The 25,528-nt window shown below is 36.6% G+C and overlaps 6 protein-coding genes across 14 annotated transcripts; 4 read left to right on the top strand and 2 right to left on the bottom strand.

Annotated features, from left to right (window-relative positions):
• Window positions 1–414: 414 nt before the first annotated feature.
• On the top strand, window positions 415–5,291 carry LOC104712952 (uncharacterized). Of its 3 annotated transcripts, none has more exons than XM_010429962.3 (13): window positions 415–1,282; window positions 1,763–1,817; window positions 2,210–2,475; window positions 2,563–2,637; window positions 2,717–2,775; window positions 2,896–3,031; window positions 3,162–3,258; window positions 3,367–3,433; window positions 3,640–3,738; window positions 4,202–4,291; window positions 4,442–4,596; window positions 4,681–4,782; window positions 4,879–5,291. In XM_010429962.3, the coding sequence occupies exons 3-13, from the start codon at window positions 2,229–2,231 to the stop codon at window positions 5,024–5,026; spliced, it is 1,275 nt and encodes a 424-aa protein (XP_010428264.2). In that variant the 5' UTR covers window positions 415–1,282; window positions 1,763–1,817; window positions 2,210–2,228; the 3' UTR covers window positions 5,027–5,291. The 3 variants fall into 3 exon arrangements, with proteins under 3 accessions (XP_010428264.2, XP_010428263.2, XP_010428262.2); XM_010429961.3 differs by having other exon boundaries at window positions 1,763–1,821; XM_010429960.3 differs by lacking the exon at window positions 1,763–1,817 and having other exon boundaries at window positions 962–1,282.
• On the bottom strand, window positions 5,258–7,086 carry LOC104712953 (uncharacterized). 2 transcript variants are annotated; one of them, XM_010429964.3, is made up of 5 exons: window positions 6,815–7,005; window positions 5,999–6,740; window positions 5,751–5,917; window positions 5,399–5,638; window positions 5,258–5,318 (listed from the first exon to the last, which is right to left on the bottom strand). In XM_010429964.3, the coding sequence occupies exons 1-4, from the start codon at window positions 7,003–7,005 to the stop codon at window positions 5,431–5,433; spliced, it is 1,308 nt and encodes a 435-aa protein (XP_010428266.2). In that variant the 3' UTR covers window positions 5,258–5,318; window positions 5,399–5,430. The 2 variants fall into 2 exon arrangements, with proteins under 2 accessions (XP_010428266.2, XP_010428265.2); XM_010429963.3 differs by having other exon boundaries at window positions 5,258–5,638; window positions 6,815–7,086.
• LOC104712951 (sucrose synthase 6) lies at window positions 6,042–11,933 on the top strand. 2 transcript variants are annotated; one of them, XM_010429959.3, is made up of 14 exons: window positions 6,042–7,175; window positions 7,553–7,669; window positions 7,964–8,082; window positions 8,180–8,312; window positions 8,403–8,557; window positions 8,650–8,842; window positions 8,931–9,049; window positions 9,147–9,363; window positions 9,478–9,747; window positions 9,841–10,124; window positions 10,202–10,426; window positions 10,517–11,083; window positions 11,168–11,306; window positions 11,383–11,933. In XM_010429959.3, exons 2-14 carry the CDS (start codon window positions 7,589–7,591, stop codon window positions 11,800–11,802), a joined length of 2,922 nt encoding a protein of 973 aa, XP_010428261.3. In that variant the 5' UTR covers window positions 6,042–7,175; window positions 7,553–7,588; the 3' UTR covers window positions 11,803–11,933. The 2 variants fall into 2 exon arrangements, with proteins under 2 accessions (XP_010428261.3, XP_087320497.1); XM_087464371.1 differs by having other exon boundaries at window positions 6,059–7,206.
• Window positions 11,934–13,639: 1,706 nt separating this feature from the next.
• On the top strand, window positions 13,640–18,264 carry LOC104712950 (homeobox-leucine zipper protein HDG11). The gene is made up of 10 exons (XM_010429958.3): window positions 13,640–14,969; window positions 15,065–15,182; window positions 15,278–15,466; window positions 15,554–16,036; window positions 16,119–16,220; window positions 16,314–16,514; window positions 16,606–16,786; window positions 16,871–17,130; window positions 17,216–17,305; window positions 17,393–18,264. Exons 1-10 carry the CDS (start codon window positions 14,824–14,826, stop codon window positions 17,801–17,803), a joined length of 2,181 nt encoding a protein of 726 aa, XP_010428260.1. The 5' UTR covers window positions 13,640–14,823; the 3' UTR covers window positions 17,804–18,264.
• Window positions 18,265–20,264: 2,000 nt separating this feature from the next.
• Window positions 20,265–22,024, top strand: LOC104712948 (uncharacterized). 5 transcript variants are annotated; one of them, XM_010429953.3, is made up of 6 exons: window positions 20,265–20,504; window positions 20,602–20,666; window positions 21,020–21,068; window positions 21,149–21,249; window positions 21,346–21,428; window positions 21,513–22,024. In XM_010429953.3, exons 1-6 carry the CDS (start codon window positions 20,456–20,458, stop codon window positions 21,802–21,804), a joined length of 639 nt encoding a protein of 212 aa, XP_010428255.1. In that variant the 5' UTR covers window positions 20,265–20,455; the 3' UTR covers window positions 21,805–22,024. The 5 variants fall into 5 exon arrangements, with proteins under 5 accessions (XP_010428255.1, XP_010428254.1, XP_010428256.1 ...); XM_010429952.3 differs by having other exon boundaries at window positions 20,267–20,504; window positions 21,143–21,249; XM_010429954.3 differs by having other exon boundaries at window positions 20,271–20,504; window positions 20,979–21,068; window positions 21,143–21,249.
• A 61-nt stretch (window positions 22,025–22,085) lies between these two features.
• On the bottom strand, window positions 22,086–24,448 carry LOC104712949 (abietadienol/abietadienal oxidase). The gene is made up of 9 exons (XM_019229502.2): window positions 24,181–24,448; window positions 23,713–24,037; window positions 23,477–23,626; window positions 23,128–23,373; window positions 22,966–23,037; window positions 22,797–22,875; window positions 22,596–22,717; window positions 22,383–22,510; window positions 22,086–22,308 (listed from the first exon to the last, which is right to left on the bottom strand). Exons 1-9 carry the CDS (start codon window positions 24,411–24,413, stop codon window positions 22,200–22,202), a joined length of 1,464 nt encoding a protein of 487 aa, XP_019085047.1. The 5' UTR covers window positions 24,414–24,448; the 3' UTR covers window positions 22,086–22,199.
• Between the last annotated feature and the right edge of the window lie 1,080 nt (window positions 24,449–25,528).

The raw sequence follows: 25,528 nt of genomic DNA, 5'->3' as shown, positions 1-25,528 counted from the left end.
CCTTCAACTGGTTTCTATAAATATCCTCTTCTTGCGTCGACCCCGCCCCATAACATAGCAACGTCACTTTGATTAACACAACCGCCACGTGTACTGCATGGAGACGTCACTAATAATACCCAAAAAAAGGAACTATTGTTGTTTTCTTGTGTGTGTTACAATTTGATTTGAGCTACAATTGTGGACGTGGGATGATGATACTTATGCATAGGCCGGTGGATCTTTTTGTCTTTGGTGACTGGCTTATAATTTTTGTGTGATTTGTAATCAAAAAGATCTAAAGATTCAATGATATTTTAGAAAGGGACGGTCGTTTTGATCATTGTCATGATGTAAACACATATATTTATTCTGTCCCAAGGCGAATGTACTTAGTATAAATACTCCCAACTTGATAGTATTTATTTCCAATACACGTACCCATGTTTATAACATAAAAACAAAGCTTAACGTACGAGGCACTTAATTCCTACATATATATACAAGTATTGTTGCATATATATTTTTTTAATATTAATAAGAAAAAGTTTTTTTGTATGATTAAGAGAGAGGATGGTGCGAAGGAGCTAAGTCTTCCGATTTAAAATAATTTAGAATTGTGGAAAACCAACCATATCCATGCGTATGCATGTTGTTTGTTGTGGTGTAGGATAAGTATTGATAATGGTGGACATATATCATCAACATCCTCCATACACATTTATTTTATACAACTTAAAATCATTTTCTTATACCTTATAGTGTTTTTGTAATTAATAAATGTTTTATACATAACATAGGGGAAACAGAAAAAAAAAATCCATGAAAATATTTTTATCAAGGAAGTAAAAAAAACATTCTGTAAATATGTTTTCGAAGTAAAACATTGACGTACGGTTATTTTCAACATGAAATTCCAATATTTAGCAGTAATTTTTTTGGGTTAAAATTATATAATTAGGTCTTCATATTCAATTAGACCACTTTATTCAACCATTTTGATGAGAGGACCGTACCGGGTAGGGGAGAGAGAGGCAGCTCGAAAAGTCGAAAGAGCATTAATTTTGCTTTCCATAATAAAAAAAAGTAATTTGTGCCCTTTTCCAACTCTTTCTTTCTTCATCCTCTGCTCTCCTCTCCTCTCTCAGCCAGACCAGCTTCATCCTCTTTAATTTTCTAACGCTTGAACCAACGATTTATACCATTGCGGTTTTCGAATCAAACACCATCTCTCTCTCTCTTTATCTTTCTCTCTCGTTCCCATTTCGCAATTGGAAACAAGCAGAAGCATTCTTTTTTTATGGTAAAGTTTCGATTTTTTTTTTTTTGGCAAATTCAAATATTCTCGGATCCATATACCCTTTCCCCCCTCAAGTTAGGGTTTTTGAGGTTTCTAGTTTGCTTCTCAGTAGTCAATTCGAGTCTTAGAAAACTCAATTTTGGATAGACTCTCGTTTAAAAATGTTGCTTAAGGGTTTTGTTTTGTCATGGATTCAAGTTTTTGTTTAAATCAGTTAACGATTTTTCTTTGACATCTTTCTATATGCAATCTGACACCTTTCATTACAGTTTTAGCATTATCTTTGATGACCCTTCACTCAAAACCTTCACTTTTTTTCCATGTCAAGTTGAAAAAATCATCGTTTTCTAATATATGTTTTTGGGCTATATCTCCGGATCTCGTTTATAGTAGAGTAATCGTGAATAGAACATTTAAAGTTTCATGCTTTAAGCTGATTAAGTCTCTCTCTCTCTCTCTCTCTCTCTCTTTTGCTTCTTGCAGCAATCACTTGAGTTATATGTCCTTTTAGCCAATAAATCTGATAAACGTCAGTAAGGTAGGTGAGAAAATCAAAACTCTTGCTTGTTTTCGGTTTTTGAAAACCACGTCTATCTAATGGTGTCATTTGCTTGTTTGTTTCTGTTTGGACATTTGTTCTAAAAGTAGATTAGTTTTCAAAAATCTTGGAGAGTTGTAGTCACGTAGAATTATGAAGATTATAGTATGGCAGATAGCTCGTGAGCTAGTTTAACTTTTATCTTATGAATTTTAGTGGACGACAGAGAAAGTTTTTGGTTGGAACATTAATTAATTTCGTCTCTTTGTGCCACCTTCTAGCTTGAATGATCATCTCATTTAGAGATCAAATTTGGTCAGTTTCTAGAAAAGATGTTAAAAGTTCGACTCAAGCATAATCTCTGTTTGTGTTTTCATATGTTGGGATTGTAGATTCGTTAAAGCTCTAGAAATGGGATGCTTTGCATCAAGGCCGAAGGACACTGGTGGAAACAGAAGAAAGCCAACGAGCATCGGGGACGTTTCAGTTTATGTACCTGGTTTAAGGATACCCAAGCACGTGGAGTTTTCTCAGTCACTGGGTGATCAATTGCCCAAGACTCTAGTGGAACGCTTGACAGCTTTAAGAACACGAATAGTTGTGATGGCTAATCAAGAAGGGCCAACGATAACAAGAACTAGGAGGAAGACACAACATGGTATGAAAGAGTATCTTGTTTGTTTCTTTTTTTTTCCTCTTTGCCCTGCTTTCTACCTTCTAACTCTAACGGAATGGTTTCTTGCAGGAGGTTCAACACTCGCAGATCTCCATCAAGCTTTGGAAGATTATCTGCCTGTTCTCTTAGGATTAACTAAAGATGGTAATATACTATTTCTATGCTACAGAAACGAGATAGATTTGGTTGCTGATAGTCTGACATGCGTTCGTTTTATGTTCAGGTAGCCATCTACAATTCAAAGTACCGTTTAATTGGGTTAATCAGGAGGATGAGGAAGAGGTGTGGTGATCAAAGCAGTTTATCTTTAACTGTGCTGTTTTTTTCGTTTCTTCACTAGAAACTTTAGTTTTTTACGTTGAAGGTTGTGGAGTATATGACAATATTATTTGCATCTACCAGGAAACAGCTATGTCAAACGTTTGGTATGAAATATTGTCGGTTTTGCATCTAATGGCAATGCTACAAATGTCACAAGCCAATTTACTGCTTCTTCCCAGAGGTTCCAGTGATGGTTATCATCCAAAAGTATCGGAAGGTAAAACCTGCAAATTGCTTGTGATATGCTTGTCTTCTAAGATATCTTCTTTCTCATTGTTAAATACTTAACTATAATGGTATGGTCCCTCAGGTTTATGATATGCTTTTTTTTTTTTCATTTTCTATAGAAAACAGGCGAGCTTCAATTGATATTTTCTTAAAGGCAGCCGGATACCTTGACTGTGCGGTTAAGCATGTTTTCCCTCAGTTTTCAGCCGAGCTAAGGTTCATATATGACATAGTTTTTACTGTCAACCAGTTGTAAATTTCAAATGTTAATAATTCTGATCGATCTGCTGACACGACGGTTGTTTCACTTTGCCTTTTCTACAGGAGAAGCTTACCAGTTGACCTGGCAGAAGGAGCTTTACGGGCTCTTTGCTTGCAAGCATTAGGCCAGGTAGAACCACTTTTTGTTAGGATATATTATCTTTGCTACATGTATTTCGGACCATTTCCTAGTTTATTTGTGAATATCAACGTCATGTTCAACTAACTAGAAACTCAGCCTAGGTTCGAAGTAGCTATGTAGATAGGTACTGTTAAAGTATTTTAATAGGCAGACATTTGCAGTCCTTTGTTAAAGGTTTGATTTTTCTGATTTAGGGTGTTGATATCCAACTCGGGATGGCAATTGATAGTGCAAAAGCCACTCTTGCAGTGAAACGAAGACTTTCATGTGAAATGGTGAAATATTGGCAGCAGGTGATCCTTTACCTTATCAAATTTGTCATCTTGTATAGCTTTTTTGGTTATCACTTTATTAGTATAATGAATTGAAACGCTAGAAAGATGAGTTGTTTTAATGGGAGTAGTGTGTATCATCCACTTTAGATTAATAGGCTAAAAAAGCCAAAAACAAAGCGAAAGAGCAAAAAGTAGAAAGTGGATATTTCACCATCATAAAAGTGTCACTAACTTGTGCCGCCTGCTGATCACTTATGTTTGAGGAGGAAAATGGTACTAAAATTGCGTAATAAGTTGTATCAGAAATATCTTTAAAAGTGGCTTCTAACTTTATACTCTACTGCTCGTTTACATGCTGAAAAAAAAAAAAAAACAACAAGAAAGTAGTGACCTTTCTTGAGCTAGTAACTATTTTCCTCTTTTCTGAGGCTCCTGGAAGAATTGACAGACTCTCTAACACTTATTGATGGACATTGATTAGGCACAAGATAACTTGATGAATCTTCCATTAGCAAATGGGTGGGGCGAAAAGCATAGGCTCTTTGTTAAGTGGAAGTATGTTGAAGCTAAGGTACTGTTTGGACGTCTTTCTCTCTCTTTCTCAGATCATTGGATATTTTCACATAGATGAGTGAGAAACTCTGTTATCTGTATAATGCTTCGATCTTCGTCTTCTGTTTTCACTAAGACATTTGGTATCTCTGTGTATTTGTAATACCAGGCTGCAGCTTACTACTACCACGGTTTGATTCTTGATGAAGGAAACACAGAAAAATCTCATGGCATGGCGGTTGCTGCTTTACAGGCTGCAGATGAGTGTTTCAAAGAAAGTAAGAAAGCAAGTGAGGCATTTAACACCTCTTCACCCATGTCAAGGTAATCCGTCTTCTGTGCCTTTGTCAATGGATTAACTTTATCTCTTTATCCATCAGTCATTAATATCTATCCACATTTCTTCAGGACTCCTCCACTTTTCGGAACAATGAAATATCTATCAGAGAAAATACCGAAAGAAACTTCAAGTAAAGTCAGGATAAATCGTGATCTATACTCTTATGAAAAGTGAGTTTCAATTTAAAGCTTTGTCCAGTTTTCTCTCTTCTTTTGCTATGCTATTTTAAGCTCAACCTTTTGTTGTCCATTTACGCCAAATTATAGGATCATGGAGAAAGCACCAACGCTTCCTGATTTTGCCTTGGCATTGAAACCGGATGAGTACCAACTTCCTTCTGTCGATGCGTCATGGTCTGAAGACAATCTACGGACTAAAAACACATCAAATCGCATCAATGGCAACCAAAGATAGATCAGTGAATAGAATATGCATATCACCTTATAGAGTTACAAAGCCAATGGCCGCCATAGAAACACAAATGGTAAAGCTCTATAACTACACTAGTGATTCTCCAAATGTCAATAATATATAAGCTCTCTGGGTGTGAAAAAAAACTACCAAATTGTATTTGGCTTAGTTTCCAGAAAAATATGGGAAATTGTTGTCTGTGTTCTTCTCTGTATGTTGTTGTAATTTTGTCTGTTTAGTGCAATAAAATTCGATTCTTTCTGCTCCATATTCATTATTACTGCTTGGACACAATCTACACCAGACAAAGCAAACTGGTAGGTTCAGCTTTTTGTTTTGTTTTACGTAGTATAAGGTTTGGTCTTCAGAACTTACAAAATTACAGAATAGGTAGAACTTGAACTAGACTAATCACCAGTGAGAGCTCGAGGGCTATGGTCGATAGTGGAGAGAGACATGCCTGACTGAGCCACAGCTCTCACAAACGCCATGTTTGCAGTCAAAGTTGGAGCTCCCCATCTATCACCTGTCCCAAACACAGTCTTGTTCTTCATTGCTAACTTCCTCGTCGTTGGGAGGCTCTTCACACGCTCTGTGGGATTGTCATTCACCACCCTGTCACCACCACTCACAATCCATCATTCAATCACAATCATAATGAGTAAAAAAGAAAAGTATTGAACTTTGAGATCCTCTGTTGATACAGAGCATATAATGTGAGCATTACATTAGGCTCTTCAACAACTGCTCAGCTCTGCGTTTCTCATTGGGTCCAGCGTACATGGATACTAACTCCTTGAACTCTGAAAGAACACTCTCGCATACAATCCCTCGCTTCCCTGACAATACAGTTCCCATTTTGACTAGAACAGGGCTCTCAATTTCAGATCTCGCCTGCATATAAATATCATCAATTTCACAAAAGTTCATATTTTGTTAATAGACAATGGTGACTATATCTTTTACTGGGGGTACCTGAGCAATCACAAAAACGGTATTTCCCTTAAACTTTTCCTCTAACTCGATCTCAGGCATATCCACGATTCTCTCTGCACAACCGTTGCTGATTCCAGAAACAAAAGCAACAAGAGCTGTAGTGTCGAAATTAATAAAGCAGTCTTCACCAAGCAATCTCATGGAGGAGATAACAGAAGAGAAAGCATCTTCTTCTTTTTGGCTTAGCTCTGCGACCTCTGCTTGAACTACAACTTCAGGTTCAGTAAAGGGTGGTGAATCACATTGATCAATGAGCTTGATCTCAACAGAAACTGCTTCTTTATATGACCTAGTTCTCACAACGTTAACCCATTCTCCTTCCACCGTTTCCTCGCAATCTAAATCCGAGCCAACATCGAAATCAAAACACACAGCTCCAAATTCGTCTTTCAATTTCTCGTAAATTGAAGAAGACAGACCATTGGCGAAGAAGAGAATCACAGAAGAAGGTTTAAGCGTGGCTGTGGAATTAGCAGCGGCGAGAATCTGTTCGATTCTCGACTTTAATCCTTTGCTTCCATGGCGGTCTCCGATCCATGAGATATACCTAGGGTTTCTATCTGAGACGATGATCCATACAGGAACTTTTCCGAGAGTACATACGACATCAACATGAACGCCACCAGTCGGAAGAGGAATCGGTTTGCAAACACGCGAAACGCCGGTGATAGACGGAAGCTGCAAAATCCGTACAACTGACTCAATGTGGCCAATGTTAACACTGCGGATGAAAAAGAAATCAAAAGTCAGAATCAGAGAGTGATGAAAAGAAAGAGATGATCGAAATCAGAGAACCTGAGAGGAGGCTGTAGAGAAGGATAGGAGGAAGAGAGAGACGAGAGGAAGGAGAGCTCGGAGGAAGCGAGCTTAAGGAGAGTGCGACGGCACGAAGCAGTGATGATGGCTGTTGATTTTGGAAGCTTCTCTATTGTTCTTATAACCGATTTGCATCGATTCTTCGCTGTCTCTATCTCTTCGATCTCCATAGCTATAAATACCGTCGTCTTGCTTCTGCTCACCGGAGACACGTCGTTGAGTGAGTCCAGTGAACATCTCCGAGGAACTACAAAAACGAAAGAGGCTTAACCGGTTTAAAATTCGGTACGCGAATAACCCGGTTTAGGTAGCTACTAACTGATTCTCGGTCCGGTTTCAGGTATATTTCTCGCCCGGTTTGTTGAATCCCGGTACGTATATATAATAAACTCAAAAATCCCAACAAATGCTTCATAGTAAACATGTTTGGACTGCATTTAAACTAGAAACTGTTAAATTTTCTTGCTGATCAGTAAAAAGATTATAGTCTCGACCTCCTAAAATGTAGATTTAAACGTTAGGACAGTGATTATGATATACTTTTTTGAACTGCAAAACACTATCTTAAGCTAGTTAGAATAAGAATGATTATGATAAATGTTTAGAAGAATTTTACACTACTTATCAGGATGGTCAAATCATTTAATTAAAATTAAAACTACATATTAAAGAATATACGTATATTATTATAATGGTGATATGGATCTTTGTCCACAGACCACAGGGACCACAGCTTAAGTAAAGCATCCATCAATGGAGCAAAAAAGGAGGATTCTTTTTGCCTCCCATACCTTTTATGTTATGTTTCACATGAACTCCCAAGAAAAGCAAAAGGTACAAAATCTGATTTTGTTTGCGTCGACAAATGAAAAATCATGCATATTCCTTTTTGTTTACTTGCACACTTAGCTTTTCCAACTTTTATTTCTAACGAATAATCTTCTCCCCCATCCTTCTCCTTCTTTCTACTCCTGTCCCCTTCACAGCATATTTATTTTTTATTACCTTAAGGTATCTATATATATACATTGTGATTAAACCCCTGTTTCATCAAACTACTTCATCTCTCAATCATTCAATAATCTTGAGGAGAGTTTGAATCTTTTGGTTGTTTCTGTAAAAAAAAAGAAAAGAAAAAACATGTCGTCTTCATCTCCAGCTATGCTTCAGAGATCGGATTCAATCGCTGATAAAATGCCTGATGCATTAAAACAAAGCCGGTACCATATGAAGAGATGTTTTGCCAGGTTTTTTATTGAACTTTCAAGATCACACTCTTTTGCTACATTTTGATGCTATTTGGATTTCTTAGTTATATGTTTGTGTGTGGAAAAAATGTTGTAGCTTTGTTGGAGGAGGAAAGAAGCTTATGAAGCGTGAGGATCTGATGAATGAGATAGAGAAATGTGTCGAAGATAGCCGTGAACGCAGTAAGATCCTGGAGGGGCTGTTTGGTTACATTCTCACTTGTACTCAGGTAATGATCATCTTCATTGTCATTTTGCAATGGTTTAGTTGCGTGTTTATGCGAAATCACGGTCTCATTTTCTCTGTTTTAACAACGCAGGAGGCAGCAGTGGTTCCACCATTTGTTGCATTAGCTGCAAGGCCAAATCCTGGTTTCTGGGAATATGTTAAGGTCAACTCTGGAGATTTAACAGTGGATGAAATCACAGCTACGGATTACTTAAAGCTCAAGGAATCTGTTTTCGATGAATCATGGTTAGTAAACAATCTACATATATAATGGCGTTTTGGCAATAGCCAGAGCAATATTGATCATCTCGTGTAATCGTTTATGAAACGTTTTATAGGTCTAAAGATGAAAATGCATTGGAGATAGACTTCGGAGCCATTGATTTCACCACTCCTCGGCTAAGTCTTTCTTCTTCAATTGGAAAGGGAGCTGATTACATCTCTAAGTTTATATCTTCTAAGCTTGGAGGCAAATCCGATAGACTAGAACCTTTGTTGAACTACTTGCTTCACCTTAACCATCACGGAGAGGTAATGATTGAATCATTTTCTTTGTTTCCATTTACATTTATCTTCTTGAAAAGTCTTATAGCTCATTAACAATGCTTTGTCTCTGCAGAATCTCATGATAAATGACGATCTCAACACGGTTGCAAAGCTCCAGAAATCTCTGATGCTTGCCGTCATTGTAGTCTCCACTTACCCAAAACACACGCCTTATGAAACTTTTGCACACAGGTAAAAAACTGCTCAAAACTAGATATGTACATATCGGGTTTCTCTATCTCCCATGAGGAACCGGAACAAGGATCTAACTGAGAAGTTACTTTCATAGGTTGAAGGAGATGGGATTCGAGAAAGGTTGGGGAGATACAGCAGAGAGAGTGAAAGAAACAATGTTGATGCTCTCAGAAGTTCTTGAAGCACCAGACAATGTGAAGCTAGATTTGCTCTTTAGCAGACTTCCCACAGTGTTCAACGTTGTAATATTCTCTGTCCACGGATATTTTGGTCAGCAAGACGTGCTCGGATTACCAGATACCGGAGGCCAGGTCACTGCAAAAACAAATCTTCAGTTTTATACTACCTGCAAATTTGATATCTAAATAACAAAAAGAAACTTTATGGTTATATAAACTCTTGGTGTATTATGATCATATATATAGGTTGTTTACATTTTGGATCAAGTAAGAGCTTTGGAAGAAGAGCTGCTCATTCGAATTAATCAGCAAGGCCTCGGATTCAAGCCTCAGATTCTTGTGGTGACACGGTTAATACCTGCAGCAAGAGGAACAAAGTGTGATCAAGAACTAGAAACCATTGAAGGAACCAAGCATTCTCATATTCTCAGGGTTCCTTTTGTTACAGATAAAGGAATCCTCCGTCAATGGGTTTCTCGATTCGATATCTACCCTTACCTGGAGAGATTTACTCAGGTATGCTAATCATCTTTCTTTACAAGATTCTCATATTTTCTCAATGACTAAAGCAAACTAATAAAACTCTTGAAAAATTGTTCGTATTTACAGGACGCAACGAGCAAGATTCTTCAACGCCTTGACTGCAAGCCTGACCTCATCATCGGAAACTACACAGATGGGAACTTGGTTGCATCTCTAATGGCCACCAAACTTGGTGTCACTCAGGGAACGATTGCTCATGCGTTGGAGAAGACAAAGTATGAAGATTCAGATGCGAAGTGGAAGGAACTAGATCCTAAATACCATTTCTCATGCCAGTTCACTGCTGATTTAATCGCAATGAATGTCACTGACTTCATCATTACCAGCACATATCAAGAAATCGCTGGGAGGTTCGTCTTATTTTGCATTAACATATACATATAAGATTCAAACTCGTAAAACTAAAGTAGCGTATTTTGATTTGCAGCAAGGACAGGCCAGGACAGTATGAGAGTCACACTTCCTTCACAATGCCTGGTTTATGTAGAGTTGTCTCTGGCATTGATGTGTTTGATCCAAAGTTTAACATTGCTGCTCCTGGTGCGGATCAATCTGTATACTTCCCTTACACAGAGAAGCAAAAAAGATTTACCAAGTTTCATCCTTCTATACAAGAATTGCTTTACAATGAGAAAGACAATGCCGAACACATGTAAGTAGTCTAGTCTCATTGCAATTGAATTAGTCAACACTCAACAGTCGGACACCATATGACTTACTAATTCTGCCTGTGTGGAAACAGGGGATATCTTGCGGTAAGAGAGAGACCGATCATCTTCTCAATGGCGAGACTCGACACAGTGAAAAACATAACTGGTTTGGTTGAGTGGTATGGCAAAGACAAGAGACTTCGAGAGATGGCTAACCTTGTAGTCGTTGCTGGGTTCTTTGACATGTCGAAATCTAATGACAGAGAAGAAAAAGCTGAGATCAAGAAAATGCATGATCTAATTGAAAAGTACAAGCTCAAGGGAAAATTCAGATGGATCGCTGCTCAAACCGATAGATACAGAAACAGTGAGCTCTACAGATGCATTGCTGATACAAAAGGAGTCTTTGTTCAACCTGCTTTGTATGAAGCTTTTGGCTTAACTGTTATCGAAGCCATGAACTGTGGACTCCCAACATTCGCCACAAACCAAGGTGGACCAGCAGAGATAATCGTTGATGGTGTCTCTGGTTTCCACATTGATCCCAACAATGGTGATGACTCTGTTAAGAAAATTGGAGATTTCTTCAGCAAATGCCGTACAGATGCTTTGTACTGGGATAGTATATCTAAGGGTGGTCTTAAACGCATCTATGAGTGGTAAGTAAAGATAATCCTGAAACACAAATCTCATCAGTTATCAAATTACATTGCTGATTTGTGGATTTGGTATCGTCTGTGCAGTTACACATGGAAGATTTATGCAGAGAAGCTGCTTAAAATGGGAAGCATTTATGGATTTTGGAGACAGGTGAACGAAGATCAAAAGAAAGCGAAGCAGAGATACATTGACATGCTCTACAATCTCCAGTTCAAACAATTGGTGAGTCTTTGATATGAAGATTACTATTGATGATAGCTAACAAAACTAACCTTTACATTGCTATTGTTTCTTGTAGACCAAGAAAGTGACAATCCCGGAAGATAAACCTCTGCCTTTGAGACTGGCTTCACTCCGTAACCTCCTTCCCAAAAAACCATCATCTCTTGGAGCAGGAAGTAAGCAGAAGGAAGTCACAGAAACTGAAAAGACGAAACAGAAAAGTAAAGATGGTCAAGAACCACAAGATGTAAAGGTCGGGGCAAGAGAAGTAAGAGAAGGGTTGCTTGCAGCTGAAGCATCAGAGAGGATGAAGAAAGTTTTAGAAACTTCGGGAGAGAAACAGAAGCTAGAGAAGATGAAGATTGCGTACGGACAACAACAGAACCAAGGAGCTTCATCGGTTCGGAACTTGTTCTGGTCAGTCGTGGTTTGTCTCTACATCTGTTACATTTTGAAGCAGAGGTTCTTGGGTGCTAACTCCGCTCAAGAGGATTAAGAATGTCTACCTTGAATCGAAGTAAATTGAAAACAAAACAAAAATTTGTAAAATCTGTAATGCAGAAAAGTAAAACTACCATCGATGTAAAAATCATCAAGTAATAAAATTCATACATTTGGCTTACCAAACTGGCCCAACTGTATATATAATTACACACGTGTATGTACTATGTGTAAGTATTAATTATGAAAATTTGTTGAAGATGCATTTGAAATTAATTTCTTAAGACAATAAATAAAGTAATGAATCGGTCCATATGATAATTAAATTTGGGATAGAGCCATATGGAGCAAACGAAGGCAGAGACTGTATGTGAACTGTGGAAGAATCACTTTATTCAAGGTCCCAAAATTAAATGTGGTAAGATGGGAAATTTATATCAATGCTTTTAATTTAAGACTATCTATTTAATTGCTTCCTTTTTTCAGACTAATGTAAATATTTTAGGAATAAAATATAGGCACACATGAATATGGTAAAATTAAAGACGAAAGTGATAATAATAAACAATTTAAATAAACTTTTATTTTCCTAAATGATTATCTCATCAATAACAAGAGAATTGTTGAATGATATACAAATTCATTACACTATCTTCACTTCATCAATAGATTTATATTTACTTCAAGTTATAAGCATTTATAATCTCTAATAAATCCATGATACGTTTCTATATCTAATACAGTATATCATCCAATAATGAAAACATAATACCAAATAAAGAAATTATGCAAATCAGTTTAATTATGATTTTTTTTTGTGTGTTGATGACAAGGTTATTATCATCTACTGTATTCAGAATCGTTTGTTGATCGCATGCAACTTATTGAATTATTATTCTTTTTGTCAACGAAAAAGCTTTGAAAAAATATTAAATTCACATTGTTGTCAAGGTTTTCAAGTTTCAACCATATTTCTTTCTTCAACAGGTTTCTAATTTCGAAACAGTTTTGACTTTAAGGGATTATAATGCACTTGGTAGTGAAAAGAGTTATAAAGACAGCGTGAGTACAGCCAAGATATCGAGACGATCCCAAAAGGCAAAAAGACAACAACTTAAAAAAAAAAACTTATTAAATGATAAATATTTAAACATATCTAAAAATAGCTAATTATAAAACATAACTCATTATATAAAAAAAGCTATAAAAGTTGGTATATAGATTTTAAGTATATGCTAATTAAACAGTCCCAAAAGATATGTAGTACTGAATTGAATAACGTGTGATTTTGCTAAATAGAGATATGATTAATTAAATCAGGTAATGGATATAAACTTATAAAGAAAACTGTAAATTAGTGGAACGTTCACGCATTAATTATTTGTATTCAGTAAATAATCTTAACTATTTGCGATTTTGTCTAAATTATGACCCAATTTAATACAATGGAGATAAGTTTTTTTTTTTCTTTAATTTATGTCTAACTATATGATGCACATTTTTCAAATTTCCGTTACTATATGGCTTTCCATTGGTAGCATAATTTATTTTTAATTTCAAAAAGATTAAAAAATGATTTAACCATTAATGATGAGTAAGAAATCTTTATTAAAACAATAATTACTAACTAGATATCCTTAAAATATTTATTATTTTGAGAAAATTATATATACAAAAAATCCAGTTTTCTTTTTTTGTTGTTGTTGAGAAAAGTAGTTTTTTGAGAAAGGTAAGAATCTATTACTACTATAAAGTAATATTTTTTTTGTATACACACAAAGTAATAAAAAATGCTTAAAATTATACAGCTATTCTCATTTTTTCTTTTAAAAATAAGATTATTGATTATTAGTACTATAAATGCTAATAAATCTTTATTACAGTTAAAAATTGACTAAATTAGCAAAAAAATTATAGAAAGAAAGTAAAACTTGGGAAAATGAGAAAGAGAAAATATAATTAAAAAATCTAAAGAAGAAGAATAGAAGAAAAATGAGATCAGCAAAATCCCAATAAAAAAGTTAAATTTTGTCATTATACTACAAAGGTGAGAGAGAGAACTTGGCCGGAGAAAGTGGATAAAGTTTTCTTCTTTTTTTTTTTATCCAAACCTCCGTGTATTAACCAACCCCTTACCGGCGATATAAAAATCAACCGGAACTCAAAGAAAGAGAGAGAGAGAGTTAGTTGTATAGACAAAGTCACAAAACCAAAAAAAAAAAAAAGAGAAGAAGAAGGTTGGTTCGGTCCTCTCTCTCTTTCTTTCTCGGAGTATGGTGAGAGTACAACATAGCAGTAATGGGGAGAGCAAGAGACTTTAAAACCCTCTCTGTTTCTCTCTCTCTTTCTTGAATTTTTTCTCTTTTTTTTTCTTTCCTCTGTCATCAAAACAAACACATTTAAAACCCCATCAGTTACGCCAATTTCGACAGGTTTGGAGAGAGAAAGAGAGGGCTTTTTTTTGCGAAATCTGTGTAATGAAAGCAACAAAAAGGGTTGGGAGAGCACTAATGGTGGCGGCTTAGGTGAGAGTGAAAGTCTTATTATCACTTTCTCTTTCTAGGGTGGCTCCTCTGTAGAAGAGAACTAAGAGAGAAGAGGACATTATTACGGCTACAAAAGAACCCATTTTTTTATTTTTGTTTCCTCCCTCCACCCCCTAAATATCTTCTTAGTTGGAAATTTGGTGTTTTGGGATTGTCAAAATTCCATTTTTGAAATCAATTTGTTGCCTAAACCGAACCTTTTCACCTCCCGAAATCATCGCCTTTGCATCTTCTCTTTCAGATTCTCTTCCGTTTCGTTTTCTTTCTTTTCCATCTCTCCTTCTCTAAAGTTTTAGTTTTTTTTTTTGGGTGGGTGCATATAAAGTTCGAACCTTTTTTTTTGTGTATTGCTCTGTTTGGGGGTTGTGTTAATGGCGACAGTGGTGTAAATGGTCCATTAGTAGTTTATGGTTGGGTGAAAGTAAAGAGAACAAAGTTTGTTAGCCATATTAGAAGATTAAAGAGAGTGTTTTATTACCGCTTTGTTTACTTTGTCTCTCGCCTTATATTAAAAACAAAAAAGAACAAAGATGAGTTTTGTCGTCGGCGTCGGCGGAAGTGGGAGTGGAAGCGGCGGTGACGGTGGTGGTAGCCAACATCACGACGGCTCTGAAACTGATAGGAAGAAGAAACGTTATCATCGTCATACCGCTCAACAGATTCAACGCCTTGAATCGTACTACAATACAATCTCCCTCTTTTTTTTTTTGTGTTTCTTTGAGAAATTTGTTTGTTCTGTTTTTTGTAATCGTTGAATTATCAAACTTGTAGGAGTTTTAAGGAGTGTCCTCATCCTGATGAGAAGCAGAGGAATCAACTTAGCAGAGAATTGGGTTTAGCTCCTAGACAAATCAAGTTCTGGTTTCAGAACAGAAGAACTCAGCTTAAGGTTTTGTCTCTCTCTCTCTTTCTTGAGTTTTGAAATGTAGTTATGAATATGAAAAGAAAGGATTTTGATTTTGATTGTGGTATTGTTTTCTGTAGGCGCAACATGAGAGAGCAGATAACAGTGCACTAAAGGCAGAGAATGATAAGATTCGTTGCGAAAACATAGCCATTAGAGAAGCTCTCAAGCATGCTATATGCCCTAACTGTGGTGGTCCTCCTGTTAGTGAAGATCCTTACTTTGATGAACAAAAGCTTCGGATTGAAAATGCACATCTTAGAGAAGAGGTGAGTTTTGTTTTCTGCAGTTTTCATCGATATTAGCTTGATTCATAAACATCACTTGATTGTAAAAACATTTGATCTTTTGCACAGCTTGAAAGAATGTCCACCATTGCATCAAAGTACATGGGACGACCTATATCCCAACTCTCAACATTACATCCAATGCACATCTCACCGTTGGATTTGTCAATGACTAGTTTAACTGGTTGTGGACCTTGTGGTCATGGTCCTTCTTTGGATTTTGATCTTCTTCCAGGAAGTTCTATGTCTGTTAGTGGTCATAATAATCTGCAGTCACAGCCTAACTTGGCTATATCAGACATGGATAAGCCTCTTATGACCGGCATTGCTTTGACTGCAATGGAAGAACTGCTCAGGCTACTTCACACTAATGAACCTCTGTGGACAAAAACAGATGGTTCCAGAGACATTCTTAATCTTGGAAGCTATGAGAACATTTTTCCAAGATCAAGTAACAGAGGGAAGAACCATAACTTTCGAGTCGAGGCATCTAGGTCTTCTGGAATTGTTTTCATGAATGCTATGGCACTTGTCGACATGTTCATGGATTGTGTAAGTAGCCGATACATCTCCAGCATTATGTTTTTCACTATCGGTTGCAGCATTTCTGATTAAGTTTCTCTTTTTTAATCAGGTCAAGTGTGCAGAACTCTTTCCCTCAATCATTGCAGCTTCTAAAACACTTGCAGTGATCTCTTCAAGGATGGGAGGTACCCATGAGGGTGCATTACATTTGGTAAACTGATAGTAACTCTACTTGCTTTCTGATGCATCAAAAAGGATTCAGATTTCTTCATATGTAATAATAACTTGTATTTTGGCTATATAGTTGTATGAAGAAATGGAAGTGCTTTCGCCATTGGTAGCAACACGTGAAATCTGTGAGCTACGGTATTGTCAGCAGATTGAACAAGGAAGCTGGGTCGTTGTAAATGTCTCATATGATCTTCCTCAGTTTGTTTCTCACTCTCAGTCCTTTAGATTTCCATCTGGATGCTTGATTCAGGACATGCCTAATGGATACTCCAAGGTTAACACGTCTTTCTTCTTAATCCCTTCTGTCTTACTAAGTTATGTTTTCATGTTAGGATATCCCCCAAACTGATGAAGTATAAAAACAGGTCACTTGGGTTGAACATATTGAAACCGAAGAAAAAGAACCAATTCATGAGCTATACAGAGAGATGATTCATGATGGGATTGCGTTTGGAGCTGAACGTTGGCTTACTACTCTCCAGAGAATGTGTGAAAGATTCGCTTCTTTATCAGTACCAGCATCTTCATCCCGTGATCTCGGTGGAGGTGAAAACATTGAATAGACATAAGTTTCCATTGCTAGTCTTTTTACTTAAGTCCATGTAATAATTTTTGAGCAACTTTTATCAGTGATTCCATCGCCGGAAGGGAAGAGAAGCATGATGAGACTTGCTCAGCGAATGATTAGCAACTACTGTTTAAGTGTAAGCAGATCCAACAACACACGCTCAACCGTTGTTTCTGAACTGAACGAAGTTGGAGTCCGTGTGACTGCACATAAGAGCCCTGAACCAAATGGCACAGTCCTCTGTGCAGCCACTACCTTCTGGCTTCCCAATTCTCCTCAAAATGTCTTCAATTTCCTCAAAGATGAAAGAACCCGTCCTCAGGTAACAACACACTACCCAAAAGCTTCATATAGTAAAGAATCATATAAAGTGTTTAAAATGTTTCTTTGTTGGTGGTTTTTTTTAGTGGGATGTTCTTTCAAATGGTAACTCGGTGCAAGAAGTTGCTCACATCTCAAACGGATCACATCCTGGAAACTGCATATCGGTGCTACGCGTAAGTCTCCTACTAAGTAGTGATACAATTTTTTCCTCACATTTCAAGTTTCTTAACTAATGAAGTCTGTTTTTTTGTTTCTATTAGGCATCCAATGCATCACAAAGCAACAACATGCTAATTCTACAAGAAAGCTCAACAGACTCATCAGGAGCACTTGTGGTCTACAGTCCAGTGGATTTATCAGCGTTAAACATAGCAATGAGTGGTGAAGATCCTTCTTACATTCCCCTCTTGTCCTCAGGTTTTGCAATCTCACCAGATGGAAATGGCTCGACGTCTGAGCAAGGAGGAGGAGCGTCGACGAGCTCAGGACGGTCATCATCATCAAATTCAAGCGGTTCGTTGATAACAGTAGGGTTTCAGATAATGGTAAGCAACTTACCGTCGGCAAAACTGAATATGGAGTCGGTGGAAACGGTTAATAACCTCATTGGAACTACTGTCCACCAAATTAAAACGGCCTTGAGCGGTCCTACAGCTTCAACTACAGCTTGACACAAAAATTAAAAGCTCTTCCTCTTTCTTCCGGGTGTCTCTTTCTCTTCAATGATGATCAGAGAAGGGAATTAACTCTTCTTTTGCCTTCAATGCCAGAGAGAGAGAGAGAGAAGAAGAAGCTCATTAACTCCAATTGTTCTGCTGCTTCTGTTGGGTGCTGTTCTGTTCTTGGACAAACCTCATTAAACAACTTCTGTAAGAAAAAGAAAAAAAAACAGCTGGATTCTTCTCTCTTCTTCATTTGATTTTTTTTGGTTTCTTGGGTTTTCTTTCTTGGTGGTGGTTATGAGATTTTTAGGGTCTTTTCTTTTAATTGTTTTTTTAATGCTTAGAAACTGGAAGTCAAGAACGCACCATGCAAGTTTGACTTTCTTTGTATGGTTCGGGCATTGACTTCTGTTGCAAAGTTTTTTTGTCACTTTTTTATTATTGAAATCGTTAAAACTTTTTTATGTTCATCCCTTCATTAACGGTCTGTGTCTCTGGCTCTGCTTAATGATCGAAGTGTGTGTGTGTATGAATTGATCTAAAATGTTGTTGTTATGGGTGGAGATGGAGAGAGAGGGTTAGGTGATGAAATCTGACAAGTTGATGACTTTTTTTGAAAGTTAGAAAGAGAAAAAAGAAAGAAGAAAGATTGATAAATGCGATTTCTTTTGGTTGGTTCGCTGTAAAAGGAAATTGTTGTCGTACCCCATAACTCTCTCTCGTTGGATCCAAAATCTAATAATACAATTTTATGATCCCTCAAAACATATGGTGATCACGTCCCAAAATCTCCCTTTTGGACCCAAAACAATATAATATGTCGAACGTGCGGCTCATTTGTTTTATTTTTATCATTTATCAAATACGTCAAAACTATATATTTCTTTCAAAAAGTTTAATGGTTTCACACTTTTGATTTGATTTGGGATGTAGTTGTGACTTGTGAGCCCCTTTCTCCTTATATGTATAAAATCAAACGTTCGTTTTTTTGCTGTTGATGATAAGTCTCTTTATATACGGTTGATCCATGTTTTAATATCGTAATATATTATGTATCAATAAATATATAGATAGTAAATGTACTTTCTATATAAATTAGGTTGTCCATGCCAATGATAAATATATAGTAGCACTACAAGGACTACTTCACGTTACCACCAGTCTACTAGACATCTCTTATTTTTAGTAGTTAAAAAAAAAATAAAAAAACGGATCTACTGTGAATTATTGAAGTAATGCCTAGACTGTTAATTAGATCGATAGTTATGGGACTTAAGGCTACTACGTCATGATGAAAAAAAAAAAAATCATAAATGACATAGAAAATTTTGCCATTAAATAGATACTATATTAAAAAGTGATTGGGATATAGTATGAAATAAATTTCTTACTGGTGTAATCTGTTGCAAAATTTAATGAGTTTTTCATTCTGCTACAGAAATACAACAATACTAGATTTTAACCTGCGGTCCACCGCGTGCATATAATTTTATTATTATTTATATTTTATATTCTATTTGTTTGTTAAATATTAGATGTTTTATAAATAGAGTAATAACCTAATTTTCCGGCCGCTTGTGCGACTAAATGTTTATATTAAATTTTTAACTTGCAATATATTATATAACCATTTGTTTATTATATTTAGTTTGTTTTATTTAGTGTTTGAGATTCTATTCCGATTTTAATTATTATAAAAAAATAAGGGATCTAAATACATAATAAATAATTTATATGATGTGATTAAGTCACATTTTTCCTAATGAATTAATTGTTTTACACAATCTTAGGTAAAACAAATTAATTTTATATATCAGATATTATAATATTTCTAGTGTTGGCAAATAATAAAATGAGGATTTAACCCGTGTTAGCACATATTTAATAATATTTTATTAATTTCAACATGTCCTTTTTATAACCACATTTTATAGTTTTTTAAATTTTACATATTCATAATATTTTTAATTTTATTAAATATATATATATATATATTAATTTTAATATTTAAATAATTAGGAATCGAAATTCTTTTTACGTTAAGAATCAAAACTCACATGTTTGGAAAATAAAATGGAAATATATTATAGTTTATGTCTTATATAATATTGATTGCTGTTTTTATTTTTGGTTGGAATGAAATGTAAAATATTTAGGAAACAAAATCTGAAATGATGTTATTTTTGTAAAGTTTTTAGAGATTAAATTTGTAAATAAGTTTTTAAATACATATAACTTCAAGGGTAAAACACAAAATGTACTTCAAAAAATGTTAATATAGATATCCCAATACAACATGAAATAAACAATACAACATGTTTTTTTAAAAAAAAAAAAAAATTTGAAGAGCTAAAAGATCATTTAACATACAAAAAATGAAAAAAAAAATTATTGGGCTATGAGTTTTAGGGCTTGAATATGGATAGGCCCATAATATTTGTTAAATGTAAACCCAATGGAGAAAACAAAAAAAAACAAAAATAGACGGACGATCTTGCTGGAGAAGCATTACCAATTTCATCTTTCTTCGATCGTCATCTTCGTCTCTACTTCTAGAAATCGTAGGAACCCTAATCTCCTGAGATATTCTTACTGTTCATTAGTAGCAGAGACGAAGAATTAGATTACGGTATTGAAGAGCGAAGTAGAAATCGAAAGACGATGGCAGGGAGAGAAGTTCGAGAATACACAAATCTGTCTGACCCTAAAGGTAAGACCTTTGATTGAATTTGGTTTCTGGGTATGTTTCATTGTAGGTTTCTCGAGAAACCCTTTTGAGCTATGTGTTCTTTTTTGTTGGTTTGCAGATAAGAAATTAGGGAAGGGTAAGATTGATGATGAAGACGTCACATTCCAACGGATGGTTGCAAAGGTTAGCTCGTCGCCCTCTCCTCTGTTACTTACCGTATCTTTCTTTTGAGAAATTTTTACTCTGCACAAATTGTAGGGTGAGAGCTTTATCTCGCCATAGAAACTGAGTTCAATCGGTCTTTGTTGCAGTATACGTTTGTAATCTTTTGTTTCCCTAGCATTGAGTCAATATGATGTTGTTACTGATTGTTTTGGTATAGCTGTTAGTGAAGCTGTATAGATAGATATCTTTGTTAGCATTATTGGATAGGGATGTGTTGTGAAGTGATTCTATTTTTGGGACGCGACTTTTTCTGATAACATGCCCCGGCAGGGATAACGGCCCCGCCACATTTTTCTGGTTGTTGCATTCAGATGCAAGAGGTTGCTGGTGAACGTGGAGGATATCTTCATGGACGAGGCGGTACCAATCTCTCTCAAATTTGTTCTCATCCTTTATAGTTGTTTCATGGCCATAATTCTTTGAGTTTCTTGTAGCTTTAGACAGCGACGATTTACTTTATCTGAAAGAACAGATGGAAGCAGAGGAGGATGCTGAACGCCTTCTGAAACGAACTGAGAAACGGGCTTTTGCTGCCTTTAAAATATCCTTTTGATCACTGTGCCACCAGGGTTAAGTTATTGATATATATATATGTCTGCCTAAACGTCTTTTTAGTTTTTTCTTGACCATATATTACAAAGCTGCAACGCAAGCTGATTCATCTCCAGCATCTGTTCCCTTGCCCCTTCGTGTTGAGCCCAAACCAAAGAGTGGTATCAGGTGACAAATCCCTCCCTTCCTTATTCACACCATAAAATGGATTTTCACTCGGCAACCAACTTTTGTAGTTTTACAATGTGTTAGGCAGCAAGATTTGCTGAAAAAAGTTCTTGAGGTTAAACCTAAACGTCCAAGAGTCTCGACAGCGTCAAGCCCAAGCTTATCTCCCCCTGTAAGAAGTAATAAAGGTCCAACGGTTCAGGGAGATAAGCAGAAAGAAGAAGCCAAGACAGTGTTGAAGAAACCGGACAGACCAGAGGAGCAACCTGGCACAAACAGAAATGACGGTAAAGCAACCGAAAGCAATGGGCAAGGTCAAAATGCTTTGAAAGGCTTGTTGGGGTTAGCGTATGAGAGTTCAGATGAAGAAGACTGAGGACTGATGAGCACTGAATAGGGTTCTATCTTCTTTTAGTCTTCTCATGTTTTGTTTTTATCGTCTCCAAGTTGTTGGTATCGTCTCAAATCTTACAAGAGTTTAGCTTTAGGATTCAATACAGCTTTTGCCATCTAGCCCTGCACTTGTTGTAATTGTGAAAACCAAACGGGTTTGTTGGAGTTTGAAGAAGAGAATCTAATGAAGATAATTTCTAAAAGCATACGAGTTGTTAGGTGTTCTTGGGTTTTACTATTGTTTAAATCTATAGAGCACTTGGATCTCAACAACTTTGGAGTTCTATTATACGAATTTTGGGGTTACAAAAAAATCACTTGTTTTACAGGGTATATACATCAATACAGAGATATACAGAGGTGGAGATTGTTGGTTCATTATTGATTCTGAGGAGCATTGTCCCGTCTGTTCAACTGGATTTTGAAGCCATTCACTAGACGAGCTGAAGGGAAGAAGGAGATACGATCTTCCTTAAGTTGTGTCCACCTAAAAGATGCAACAAGAATGAATCAGCTTTGGATTCAGACAAATCAAACCCCAGAAAGAGAACAGGTACTGACCTGTATGTGGTGATGAAGTAATGCAGAAAGAGGGCGATTTGAAGGCGAGCCAGTTCTGCACCTGGACAAAACCTAGTTCCTCCACCAAATGGGCAATAGAAAGGGCTCGTTCTCCAGTTCCTCTTTTGCTGCATTCACATCAATGAATGTTAACTTCCAGAATGATACAAGGTTTAGATAGTAATACTTCAAATGTCAAACACAAAGTAAAACCTGAGTTTCAGGGTCAAGCCATCTCCATGGATTGAAGGAGAGACTTTCCTTGTAATAGCTCTCGTCTAAGTGTACTGCAGACAGAAACGGAACAACGAAGCATCCCTTGGGAATAACATAATCTGCATAGGAGCCGGAAAGAGTTGATTTAGATCATGTTTCTACCTGTATACAATGATAATCAAAGATGCTATTGCTTACCTTGGTATGAGACATCTTCTTTCGCCTCTCTCATTAGCCAGATTGCAATTCCTCCAAGTCTGAGTGTCTCATCTATTACCTGTTGAGATATCAAGAACGATTTTAGTGAAGTTTATTACCATCTGAGATCAGAAGCAGACCAGCTTCTTGAGCATCTTGATTTACTTACGCATTGAGTGAAGTCCATTGTCTTGTAATCTTGCCATGTTAGCGTTCCACCAGCGAGCCTATCGTGTTCCTCCTGCTCATTTTGCAGAATGTTTTAGAAGGTAAATATAACTGAGAACCAAAAGGAACTAATCTGTTATCATTGAAGATGATTTATATGTACCAGGAGTTGGGTCATGGCTTTAGGACAATGAGTGAGGAAGTAAACTGCAAACAGCATTGTTTTCGCGGTGGTTTCATTTCCGGCAAACAGAAGATTGATGATGAAATCTGCCATGGATTCGTTTGGTAAGCTTTCTTCTTCAAGCAATCTTCCAAGTACACCATTACCAGCAGTATCTGATGTTGCTTTGTTCTGCAGCCGCTTCTCTATTGTCTTGTTTATCTTTCTTATGATCTCCTTTCGTGCCTGAACAAGAAAGATACAAAGATACAAAGTCTCAGCTGAGAAGCTCCAAAGCGACAAATCAACCATTGACTCAATGTCTTATTTTAGTTTATTTGAAACTTACCTTCATTGCTTTGTGGTATGTGAAACCAGGCAAGTCGATAGGAACAGAGAGACATCCATCAACGAAATCAGAGAAAAGCTGAGACATTTCATTGACTTCTGATTCGCTCGACACACCAAGAAGTTGGTTAACCATAAGATGAATCGCAACCTGAAAACACATAACCTAACAAAGATCAGAAATCAAGAAATTTCTTAAAGGTTTCTTCTTCTTACCCTTCATATTCAATCACTTGCCTTTCTGCAGATATCTTGGAGAAGCACGACTTCACCGTCCTTGCAATTACTCAATGTCTGAAGCATCACCACGGGAATATCCTCAAGAAAATGAGTCTTGAGCTGGTCATGACGCATCATGCTCGATGCAATTGAGTGAAGCCGTCTCTGCTGATCACCATGCACCGTGATCACTCCATCTTTCCCAACCAAATCCCTGAAAGACTTTGGATAACTCGACTGAAACAGCTTGCCTTCGTTCTGCATTATGAACCGGTTAAACGCAGGGTCTGCTGAAACCACTGCCCATTTCCCAAACAAGCTACACGAAAATATCCTCCCATACCTGACTCAAGAAAACGACTATAGTCAGACCTCTTGAGTGTTAAATCTAAAAACAGAGCATAACAAAACAGAGCATAGCATTCATGAAAGATCAACAAGAAAATGTTTTTGAAAAAAAATGTTTGCCGGAGAAAAGAAATGAACTTTTTGATTTGTTGCTCGACGAAGCTGGAAGGATGAGAACCGGAGACGGCGTTGAGCCAAGCGAAGGTGTCTCCGATTAAAGGCCATCCTCTGCTTCCCGGAGGCAGCGTGTGAGGCTCTCTTCTCTTTCTTCTCGCTATTCCCGCGAGGAAGAAGATGATGATGAAGGCAAGAAATGTGGTTGACGCAGAAGCAGAGAGAAGCCAATAGGATTCTCCTGAAAATTCCGCCATTAAAATTAAAACCCCTTGTTGTTGTTTCTGTTTCGGTGTGTGTGGAGAGTTCGTGGACAGTTTTATATATAGGTTTTTACAGCTAAGACTGCAGAACAAGTAAGCAGCGACTGAGGAAAAAAAAATTGAAATAAATAAACTAAAAGGAGGTAATAATGTTAAGCATTATTAAAAAAGAGAGTCGTCGTTGTAGTGTTGCGAAGGTTGCTTTGACCTCAAGTAGCCTTTTTTGGTTAACGTGACGGTGAAGGAATCATGAGGGTAAGGTCAAACTTTATAGAGCCACTAAAAAACGAGTCAAAAAAGTATGGTTCGGACTTAGGAGCCACCTAATGGCTAAACAATGATTCGGATAGGGCTCGATATCACATAAGTGCCACGACGAGACTTCGTGAGCCGCATCAAAGACCACGCGTTTTACAATCATATTATATACGGGACTTGGGGTTTTTTTTATATTAATTACAACATTTTTATTGACAAAAAAAAACATTTAAAAAGTTTTACATGTTTTTTTTCCCTTTTCCTTGACTTACAGACCAAAAAATATGCGTAGTATGCGTGTGAAGGAAATGTAGGAAATGATTATTCTAACACAATTGGCATCAAGGAGCCAGTAGAAGCCAGCTAAGACAATCTTGGCCTCTAGGGAAAAGCCTCCGAGTCTATCGGAGACTCCTGACTTGTTGCTTAATCATACTGTTACACGCTTCACTGTTTACACTTCACACACCCAATGGCCAATGCTATTATTGTTTTTTATAATAGTAGTTTTTAAGTTGAGTTATTGAAAATCTTACTTATATAACAAAAAAATTATAATTTTATGGACTAAATTTTTTAGGCTCATAACTTAAGGGACGATCTATTGAAGCCCATGATCTGCATCAGTATGTTTTCAAACTAGATAAAATCGCTGTGCTTTTCTACAATGATGTACAATCTGCAAGTTCGTGGAATACTGTGAGAAGTGTCCCCATAATATCTCGCAAGAGGGAATTAGATTTCCGTGAAAAGTTATGATCAGTTTCTTTTAGCAATTGGTTTGATAGGGAAACTAGTTTCGTAGAGTAGTATTTCCATATTTAATATCTCTTTTTTCTTGGAAAAATATA

Source organism: Camelina sativa, chromosome 9 (assembly GCF_030686135.1).
Source record: "Camelina sativa cultivar CO46 ecotype springtype chromosome 9, ASM3068613v1".
NCBI lineage: Eukaryota > Viridiplantae > Streptophyta > Magnoliopsida > Brassicales > Brassicaceae > Camelina > Camelina sativa.
Note: the sequence above shows the minus strand (reverse complement) of the source record. Positions and strands in the feature narration are given on the sequence as shown.